General features: G+C 45.7%; 1 protein-coding gene across 1 annotated transcript; it reads right to left on the bottom strand.

The window, feature by feature from the left end:
• Positions 1–3,274: 3,274 nt before the first annotated feature.
• LOC141046786 (olfactory receptor-like protein COR4) lies at positions 3,275–4,678 on the bottom strand. Its single transcript, XM_073541415.1, has one exon. It carries the CDS (start codon positions 4,537–4,539, stop codon positions 3,577–3,579), a length of 963 nt encoding a protein of 320 aa, XP_073397516.1. The 5' UTR covers positions 4,540–4,678; the 3' UTR covers positions 3,275–3,576.
• Between the last annotated feature and the right edge of the window lie 6,304 nt (positions 4,679–10,982).

Below are 10,982 nucleotides of genomic sequence, written 5' to 3'. Positions count from 1 at the left end.
TTGTTCAAGAAATGGAAGAGTGTGAGCGTCTGATGACGGAACTCTTACCCGTGGAATGGTGAATTAAAGGAAAGGGGAAGTGTAAGGAAGAAGACCGGGCTGTGGGTACCTGCATTGAGCTGGGTCCGGAACTGTCGAGCCTGCGTCCCATGTTGCCCGGGGGAAGGAAGAGGTGACTGGACAGGTCCCATAACCGGGAGGAGGGAGCGTGTTTAAGCCGGAAGGAGAGCTCTGGGGAAAGCCAATCTAGCTGCACAGTGAAGACCTGTGAGCGTGGGACCAACTACTGTGTTCTTAGGACTGGGCTGGGGTCACAGTAAAGCTTGCGGCAACACATATGGATACGCCACCATGGAAGAGCAGAACTACCTGTGCAAGCTGAACGGTCTGCAGGTACTACTTCATGCTAGCAGTATCGAGAAGGACACAAGCAAAATTCAAAACAACTGCAAAACTATTTGGCCATCAACCACAAAACCATTTCCTTTTTGAGAGTTGTCATCCATTTTGCTCTCCAGTACTTTTGTTGTCAATTTCATTTATATCAATCACTTTTGCTACCTAACTGGACTGATACTTTGGTGGTTTTATGTGTTCCCTTTAATTTTTTTTAGCTGTGTATATAATGAGTATCTTACTTGCATACAGTGCATGTGAACCTCCAGATGATTCCTTATATCAGTTTGTTCACCAGGCTGCACTGTGCTGTCCTCCTTCCATGTCAATGATCTGGGCCTATATCCTATTGCAGATTTCAGCTTTGAGCAGAATCTTTTTGCATGTAGACTTTGTGGGAAAATTGTTTTCTTGGTACATACAACAACTATAATATTCATTATGACAACCCGAAGGATTACAGGAATGGGAACTACCACACAAAACATGAGAGGAAGTACATGCACATAAACACGCCATAACAGTTTATGCTTCTTGCTTAACTCAGTCCCTCCAGATAAGCTGCAGCTGTTGCTATTACTTCAACAGATGATGTCACGGATCATCGTGATTATGTTATATTCTATGAGAGAAGCCATCTGAAATCACTGACTTTAGGGCCAATTGATGTAGTCTTCATTTTGTAGACAATTTACAGGGGTGGTCTCTCCCAGAAGAAAGCCAGCCATTGACAAAGAATAGGACCAGACAATTTGTCAAGGAACTACTTTTTACTAGCAATGGAACCTGTGTGTTAGGAAGCGGAACGCACTAAATAAAAATGAATAATAAAGTGCGTTCGCCGCTCGGGGTCCACCGTGCAGTAGGTGTTACACAGAGGAGCAATATGACGGTATAATGCGCATGGGTTCAACTTCACCCGAAGTGCGCAGAGGGGGCCTTGTTCACACACAGAGGCGCCGCAACATAAACATACAAAAACGCTGAGCCTGTTAGTGACACAGGCCTCAGGTAAATGCACACACGGTATCTGGTCACAGGAGCAGAACCTAAGACAGAGGAGCTGCGTCCCTCTAGACCTACCGTGTGTGCGGCGTCGCTACTGCGAGCGCCAAGAAGGGCTGCAACTGCAGCGCGGCGTAGGACACTACCGCTCAATGACAAAGCTAGAAAGCAAGCGCAATGTCGGACCCTAGCGTAGCGGTGCAGTGTGCACAGTGGCCTAAGGCTTGCCATGGACTGGCGCTGACTGCTGAACTAATATCAGAGGGAAGGGGTTTTATAATGAGTCAGTCACAAGAATCATACATCCGTCACCATTCACACATAGAAAGTATAGTTTATAGTTTATACTAGCGCATGGCAGAACGGCCATGCACGCTTTTCATAGCCGTGCGGGACCTTCCAGATCTCTGAGATGGACCAATGAGATCTGGAACAGGACCTGGGCACATGACTCCCGATCTCCAATGGGAGATCGTCTCGTGAGCATGCCCAGTAGGAGCATAGAGGGACTTAGTCTCTGGAGCGGTCTGCTGCAAAGTAATCTCCTCTGCAGTAGAAAGACAGCAGGAGACCGCAGAATGTGAGGCTCTGGATTCCTGCTGAGCAGACGCAGAAACCTGACGCCTAACACTGTGTACCCCGACAACGCAAAATAGGAACATAGTTAAATTTCACACACACCTAGCCTGAGTCAGCTAGGACCCCTGCGCTGCACAACCGATAAGTCCAAAATATTCTAATAGTTACACTATAATTTGCCTACCAGTGGTTCCGCCTAATGCGGTAACCGAGAATTACCCAGAAGCAAGGGTGTAATTACATGGGTGCAAGAGATGGCCTCTGCAGTGGTTCAGCACTGTGATTCACAAACTTAACAATTCTCTAAGATTACGATTTTATAGCGCACTCCCTAAGTTTTATTTTGACCGGTCAGTTCAGGATAAATGTATTCCTTCAGTCAGTTACACTATGCAACCACAAGAGTAGCAGTGATGGGAATGATGAGAATCGGATGACTAATGTAAATGTAGCTCCTAAATAATGAAGGTCATGGCTATCAGAAGACAGAACCCATGGTGTCCTAATTTATATTGTTGTGATATATTGTAGTGTAGCCACTAGTGATGGGCAAATCTACCGGAATTCAACTTCAGCAGTGTAACGCCAGAGTCTCTGCATGCTGACTCCCACACTCCTCTGCCGGGACGCCGTCATACTGCTGCAGCAACCTCCTCTATTCTGGGTCTTGCTGCGTCTCCTGTGTCTCAGGGCCTGAGCATGGCGCGTTTATGGTGCATGCACAGGTGCTCCCTGTCTCTTAAAGAGACAGCACACACCTAATGTTTCTCCAGCCAATAGCAAGGAGGCACTTACCTCTTAAGGCACATTCACTTGTTGGAAGGTGCCTGAGCAACATTGGTATTTATTTAGTCTGGATGTTGCTAAATCCGTTGTCATGTCCCTGTTCCCGTACCTTTCCTGTTCTGTTCCCCAAACCTGATCCAGTCCTGTATTCCTGAACCTGCCTAGTCTGAACCTGTAGCTATACTCTGAGTCCATCCTTTCTGATACTGCTAATCAATTCTGCCTGAGCCAGTCCTACGTTCCTGAATCCACTCTGTCTGTACCAGCTGCAATATCTATTCTGGCCATGATCCTGCCCCACCAGCTACTCTGTGTCCGTACTTTCGCTGCGGTTACGGGATCTTTCCTGGAGTGGTACCTGGCGAACACCAGAAGATCTAGTCTAACCACACATCAGGGGCTCTAGTGAAGAACCAGGTGCTTGCTTAGTTACACAGTTATTGGGTCATGGTGCAGTTGGTCCAGACCCACCAGCGTGACAAGCTGTTTTCTCAAATTTGGCCAGGATATTTGATTTGCACCAAATTTATTTGGTTGTTGGATTTATTTGGTTGTTCTGAATGACAGATGCATGCACTAATTTCAGTAAAGAAGTAGTTGCAAAAATAACTAGGTCTCTTCAGTGCCATGCCGTCTCGTAATCTCTCCTTTATGTTTTGTGTGATATCTGTTACCAATGTCAATAATGGGAAAACCAGAAATGAAAATACCAGAATGAAGCGCGCGATATTTACACTGCTTGAGGCAATCACAGTAGACTTTCTGATGCCACCATTTATTTATTATATATCAGCATCTTTTTCTCTTCATTTAGCTGAACATTGGATGTATACCAGAAGTCCTTTTAACCTTTTTGGACAGTAGCAGCCGCATTGCCCTCTTGATCTCTTTGTTCCTCATACTGTATATGATGGGGTTAATGAAAGGTGTCAGCACCGTGTACAGCAAAGATTTCACTGTTTTCCCATAGAAAGTGTCTTCCCCAACCGGAAATGTATATATTGTAATTTGTGTCCCAAAGAAGATGAAGATGATGGTGAGATGCGCGCTGCAGGTCGAGAATGCTTTCCACCGTCCTGCAATGGATGAAATCTTTAGGATGGACATGACAATACAGAAATAGGAGATGGTGACCACCACAGAGGGCATGAGCATGAGCGGGATCGAAAATATCAAATCTTCCGTCTCTACTATGGAAGTGTCGGAGGAGGCTATGGCCGTGATGGGGGCAAGGTCACAGAAGTAATGTTCAATGATTTTGGAGCCACAAAACCTTAATTGAAATAAAGATGCAACTTCAATGGGGAATAGGACAAAACAAATGGCCCACGGCCAGAGGGTGAGGTGCAGGCAAAGCTTGTGGTTCATTAGGGCCACGTAGCGCAAAGGATGACAGATGGCCACATAGCGGTCAAAGGCCATCACCATAAGGACCAGGGACTGAGTATAGGTGGAGCTGCAGTACACGTAATACTGGATGAAGCACCCTGTGATGGACATGTCCCCTCCTCCCATCACTATAAGATACAACATGTTGGGCATGATATTGGTGGTAAACATGAGGTCCGCCACAGAGAGATTTCGGAGGAACAGGTACATGGGCACTTGCAGATGGTGGCATGTGGATACCAATATGATAATGAAGACATTTCCAAGCAGAATCACAATATAAATCAAGAGAAAGAGAATGAAAAGTGAGATCTTAAAGTTTTCTATGTTTTTAAATCCAGTAATAAAGAATTCTGTGACTGTGGACTCGTTACCTTCACACATTCTTAAACAAGAACCAATCCACCTGTAATACAAAACATATAGAATATGTATATATTTGCTATATATAGGACCAGGGTCAATGATGGGACAACCAAATTCGTTTAAAGGTTGTACCTAAGTGGGCTCCAACCTGTGGCTGTAAGAAAACTACAGCCCACGGCATGTCCTCATAACCACAGGGATACACATTTTGAAGAAATAGGTACACCTTTGCAATGTTTTTTACTCCTCCAAAACACCTAAAATGTACCAACTCCAAATTATGTTAATTGAAATCTCCTAACAGTATTTTGCTTACTGCTCCTATACACAATTATGTATCTCTATAGTTACAGACTACAAACTTTTTGTAGTCTGATTCTACAGCCATACCACTGCGATCTGTCCTGTAGTTTCTGCTGACCGATTAATGTTATAGACTATATTTTGCATACTTGATTATACCCACACAGAATGGAAATATGAACACATTCAAAATCCACATAGCATGGAAATACACAAATGTGCACACATATATATGTATATATCGATATATATCTATATATAAATAAATATACTCATATACATTGCCTTAAAAAAGTTATAATCAGTGAACTTTTCCACATTTTACACCCACAAACTTAAATGTATTTTATTGGGATTTTATGTGATATACCCAGGGTCGGACTGGGGTGCCTAGGGCCCACCAGGGGAATTGACTCTAGGGGCCCACCCTATGGCTACCATAAACGGTTTTATTACGTATTAATTTTTTGGCCTCTCCCACTAAAACGTGTGTCTTTTAGCAAGCTGTACAGTGTGCAAAAGAGAACGCTCTCAACCTCCTATATATCATACAGACCGCACTCTCAGCCTCCTATATATCGTACAGACCGCACTCTCAGCCTCGTATACACTCACTGGCCACTTTATTAGGTACACCATGCTAGTAAGGGGTTGGACCCCCTTTTGCCTTCAGAACTGCCTCAATTCTTCGTGGCAGAGATTCAACAAGGTGCTGGAAGCATTCCTCAGAGATTTTGGACCATATTGACATGATGGCATCACACAGTTGGCGCAGATTTGTCGGCTGCACATCCCTGATGCGAATCTCCCGTTCCACCACATCCCAAAGATGCTCTATTGGATTGAGATCTGGTGACTGAGGAGGCCATTTGAGTACAGTAAACTCATTGTCATGTTCAAGAAACCAATCTGAGATGATTCGAGCTTTATGACATGGCGCATTATCCTGCTGAAAGTAGCCATCAGATGTTGGGTACATTGTGGTCATAAAGGGATGGACATGGTCAGCAACAATACTCAGGTAGGCTGTGGCGTTGCAACGATGCTCAATTGGTACCAAGGGGCCCAAAGAGTGCCCAGAAAAAATTCCCCACACCATGACACCACCACCACCAGCCTGAACCGTTGATACAAGGCAGGATGGATCCATGCTTTCATGTTGTTTACGCCAAATTCTGACCCTACCATCCGAATGTCGCAGCAGAAATCGAGACTCATCAGACCAGGCAACATTTTTCCAATCTTCTACTGTCCAATTTCGATGAGCTTGTGCAAATTGTAGCCTCAGTTTCCTGTTCTTAGCTGAGAGGAGTGGTACCCAGTGTGGTCTTCTGCTGCTGTAGCCCATCTGCCTCAAAGTTCGACGCACTGTGCGTTCAGAGATGCTCTTCTGCCTACCTTGGTTGTAACGGGTGGCAATTTGAGTCACTGTTGCCTTTCTATCAGCTCGAACCAGTCTGCCCATTCTCCTCTGACCTCTGGCATCAACATGGCATTTCCGGCCACAGAACTGCCGCTCACTGGATTTTTTTTCTTTTTCGGACCATTCTCTGTAAACCCTAGAGATGGTTGTGCGTGAAAATCCCAGTAGATCAGCAGTTTCTGAAATTCTCAGACCAGCCCTTCTGGCACCAACAATCATGCCACGTTCAAAGGCACTCAAATCACCTTTCTTCCCCATACTGATGCTCGGTTTGAACTGCAGGAGATTGTCTTGACCATGTCTACATGCCTAAATGCACTGAGTTGCCGCCATGTGATTGGCTGATTAGAAATTAAGTCTTAACACACAGTTGGACAGGTGTACCTAATAAAGTGGCCAGTGAGTGTATATCGTACAGACCGCACTCTCAGCCTCCTATATATCGTACAGACCACACTCTCAGCCTCCTATATATATCGTACAGACCGCACTCTCAGCCTCCTATATATCGTACAGACCGCACTCTCAGCCTCCTATATATCGTACAGACCGCGCTCTCAGCCTCCTATATATCGTACAGACCGCGCTCTCAGCCTCCTATATATCGTACAGACCGCACTCTCAGCCTCTTATATATCGTACAGACCGCACTCTCAGCCTCCTCTATATCGTACAGACCGCACTCTCAGCCTCCTATATATCGTACAGACCGCACTCTCAGCCTCGTATATATCGTACAGACCGCACTCTCAGCCTCCTATATATCGTACAGACCACACTCTCAGCCTCCTATATATATCGTACACCGCACTCTCAGCCTCCTATATATCGTACAGACCGCACTCTCAGCCTCGTATATATCGTACAGACCGCACTCTCAGCCTCCTATATATCGTACAGACCACACTCTCAGCCTCCTATATATATCGTACAGACCGCACTCTCAGCCTCCTATATATCGTACAGACCGCACTCTCAGCCTCCTATATATCGTACAGACCGCGCTCTCAGCCTCCTATATATCGTACAGACCACACTCTCAGCCTCGTATATATCGTACAGACCGCACTCTCAGCCTCCTATATATATCGTACAGACCGCACTCTCAGCCTCGTATATATCGTACAGACCGCACTCTCAGCCTCGTATATATCGTACAGACCACACTCTCAGCCTCCTATATATATCGTACAGACCGCACTCTCAGCCTCGTATATATCGTACAGACCACACTCTCAGCCTCCTATATATATCGTACAGACCGCACTCTCAGCCTCGTATATATCGTACAGACCGCACTCTCAGCCTCCTATATATCGTACAGACCACACTCTCAGCCTCCTATATATCGTACAGACCGCGCTCTCAGCCTCCTATATATCGTACAGACCGCACTCTCAGCCTCCTATATATCGTACAGACCACACTCTCAGCCTCCTATATATATCGTACAGACCGCACTCTCAGCCTCGTATATATCGTACAGACCGCACTCTCAGCCTCCTATATATCGTACAGACCGCACTCTCAGCCTCCTATATATCGTACAGACCGCGCTCTCAGCCTCCTATATATCGTACAGACCGCGCTCTCAGCCTCCTATATATCGTACAGACCGCACTCTCAGCCTCCTATATATATTGTACAGACCGCACTCTCAGCCTCCTATATATCGTACAGACCGCACTCTCAGCCTCCTATATATATCGTACAGACCGCACTCTCAGCCTCCTATATATCGTACAGACCGCGCTCTCAGCCTCCTATATATCGTACAGACCGCGCTCTCAGCCTCCTATATATCGTACAGACCGCACTCTCAGCCTCCTATATATATTGTACAGACCGCACTCTCAGCCTCCTATATATCGTACAGACCGCACTCTCAGCCTCCTATATATCGTACAGACCGCACTCTCAGCCTCGTATATATCGTACAGACCGCACTCTCAGCCTCCTATATATCGTACAGACCACACTCTCAGCCTCCTATATATATCATACAGACCGCACTCTCAGCCTCCTATACAGTGGGGAAAAAAAGTATTTAGTCAGTCAGCAATAGTGCAAGTTCCACCACTTAAAAAGATGAGAGGCGTCTGTAATTTACATCATAGGTAGACCTCAACTATGGGAGACAAACTGAGAAAAAAAAATCCAGAAAATCACATTGTCTGTTTTTTTTTCATTTTATTTGCATATTATGGTGGAAAATAAGTATTTGGTCAGAAACAAGCAATCAAGATTTCTGGCTCTCACAGACCTGTAACTTCTTCTTTAAGAGTCTCCTCTTTCCTCCACTCATTACCTGTAGTAATGGCACCTGTTTAAACTTGTTATCAGTATAAAAAGACACCTGTGCACACCCTCAAACAGTCTGACTCCAAACTCCACTATGGTGAAGACCAAAGAGCTGTCAAAGGACACCAGAAACAAAATTGTAGCCCTGCACCAGGCTGGGAAGACTGAATCTGCAATAGCCAACCAGCTTGGAGTGAAGAAATCAACTGTGGGAGCAATAATTAGAAAATGGAAGACATACAAGACCACTGATAATCTCCCTCGATCTGGTGCTCCACGCAAAATCCCACCCCGTGGGGTCAGAATGATCACAAGAACGGTGAGCAAAAATCCCAGAACCACGCGGGGGGACCTAGTGAATGAACTGCAGAGCACTGGGACCAATGTAACAAGGCCTACCATAAGTAACACACTACGCCACCATGGACTCAGATCCTGCAGTGCCAGACGTGTCCCACTGCTTAAGCCTGTACATGTCCGGGCCCTTCTGAAGTTTGCTAGACAGCATTTGGATGATCCAGAGGAGTTTTGGGAGAATGTCCTATGGTCTGATGAAACCAAACTGGAACGGTTTGGTAGAAACACAACTTGTCGTGTTTGGAGGAAAAAGAATACTGAGTTGCATCCATCAAACACCATACCTACTGTAAAGCATGGTGGTGGAAACATCAAGCTTTGGGGCTGTTTCTCTGCAAAGGGGCCAGGACGACTGATCCGGGTACATGAAAGAATGAATGGGGCCATGTATCGTGAGATTTTGAGTGCAAACCTCCTTCCATCAGCAAGGGCATTGAAGATGAAACGTGGCTGGGTCTTTCAACATGACAATGATCCAAAGCACACCGCCAGGGCAACGAAGGAGTGGCTTCGCAAGAACCATTTCAAGGTCCTGGAGTGGCCTAGCCAGTCTCCAGATCTCAACCCTATAGAAAACCTTTGGAGGGAGTTGAAAGTCCGTGTTGCCAAGCGAAAAGGCAAAAACATCACTGCTCTAGAGGAGATCTGCATGGAGGAATGGGCCAACATACCAACAACAGTGTGTGGCAACCTTGTGAAGACTTACAGAAAACGTTTGACCTCTGTCATTGCCAACAAAGGATATATCACAAAGTATTGAGATGAAATTTTGTTTCTGACCAAATACTTATTTTCCACCATAATATGCAAATAAAATGAAAAAAAAAACAGACAATGTAATTTTCTGGATTTTTTTTTCTCAGTATGTCTCCCATAGTTGAGGTCTACCTATGATGTAAATTACAGACGCCTCTCATCTTTTTAAGTGGTGGAACTTGCACTATTGCTGACGATATATAGGAGGCTGAGAGCGCGGTCTGTACGATATATAGGAGGCTGAGAGTGCGGTCTGTACGATATATAGGAGGCTGAGAGTGCGGTCTGTACAATATATATAGGAGGCTGGAACTTGCACTATTGCTGACTGACTAAATACTTTTTTTCCCCACTGTATATCGTACAGACTGCACTCTCAGCCTCCTATATATCGTACAGACTGCACTCTCAGCCTCCTATATATCGTACAGACCGCGCTCTCAGCCTCCTATATATCGTACAGACCGCGCTCTCAGCCTCCTATATATCGTACAGACCGCACTCTCAGCCTCTTATATATCGTACAGACCGCACTCTCAGCCTCCTATATATCGTATCGTACAGCCCGCTCTCTCAGCCTCCTATATATCGTACTAAACGCACTCTCAGCCTCCTATATATTGTACAGACCGCACTCTCAGCCTCCTATATATATCGTACAGACCGCACTCTCAACCTCCTATATATCGTACAGACCGCACTCTCAGCCTCCTATATATCGTACAGACCGCACTCTCAGCCTCCTATATATCGTACAGACCGCGCTCTCAGCCTCCTATATATCGTACAGACCACGCTCTCAGCCTCCTATATATCGTACAGACCGCGCTCTCAGCCTCCTATATATCGTACAGACCGCACTCTCAGCCTCCTATATATCGTACAGACCGCGCTCTCAGCCTCCTATATATCGTACAGCCCGCGCTCTCAGCCTCCTATATATCGTTACGACCGCACTCTCAGCCTTCTATATATCGTACAGACCGCACTCTCAGCCTCCTATATATCATACAGACCGCTCTCTCAGCCTCCTATATATCATACAGACCGCACTCTCAGCCTCCTATATATATCGTACAGACCGCACTCTCAGCCTCCTATATATCTTACAGACCGCACTCTCAGCCTCCTATATATCATACAGACCGCTCTCTCAGCCTCCAATATATATTGTACAGACTGCGCTCTCAGCCTCCTATATATCGTACAGACCGCACTCTCAGCCTCCTATATATATCGTACAGACCGCACTCTCAGCCTCCTATATATCGTACAGACCGCGCTCTCAGCCTCCTATATATTATACAGACCGCGCTCTCAG

This window comes from Dendrobates tinctorius, unplaced genomic scaffold, assembly GCF_039654945.1.
Source record: "Dendrobates tinctorius isolate UK_male_01 unplaced genomic scaffold, ASM3965494v1 ptg000120l, whole genome shotgun sequence".
NCBI classification, from domain to species: domain Eukaryota; kingdom Metazoa; phylum Chordata; class Amphibia; order Anura; family Dendrobatidae; genus Dendrobates; species Dendrobates tinctorius.
Note: the sequence above shows the minus strand (reverse complement) of the source record. Positions and strands in the feature narration are given on the sequence as shown.

Bases quoted from the DNA above. Each gene is read 5' to 3' on its own strand.
- LOC141046786 (XM_073541415.1), bottom strand. From the start codon at position 4,539: ATGTGTGAAGGTAACGAGTCCACAGTCACAGAATTCTTTATTACTGGA.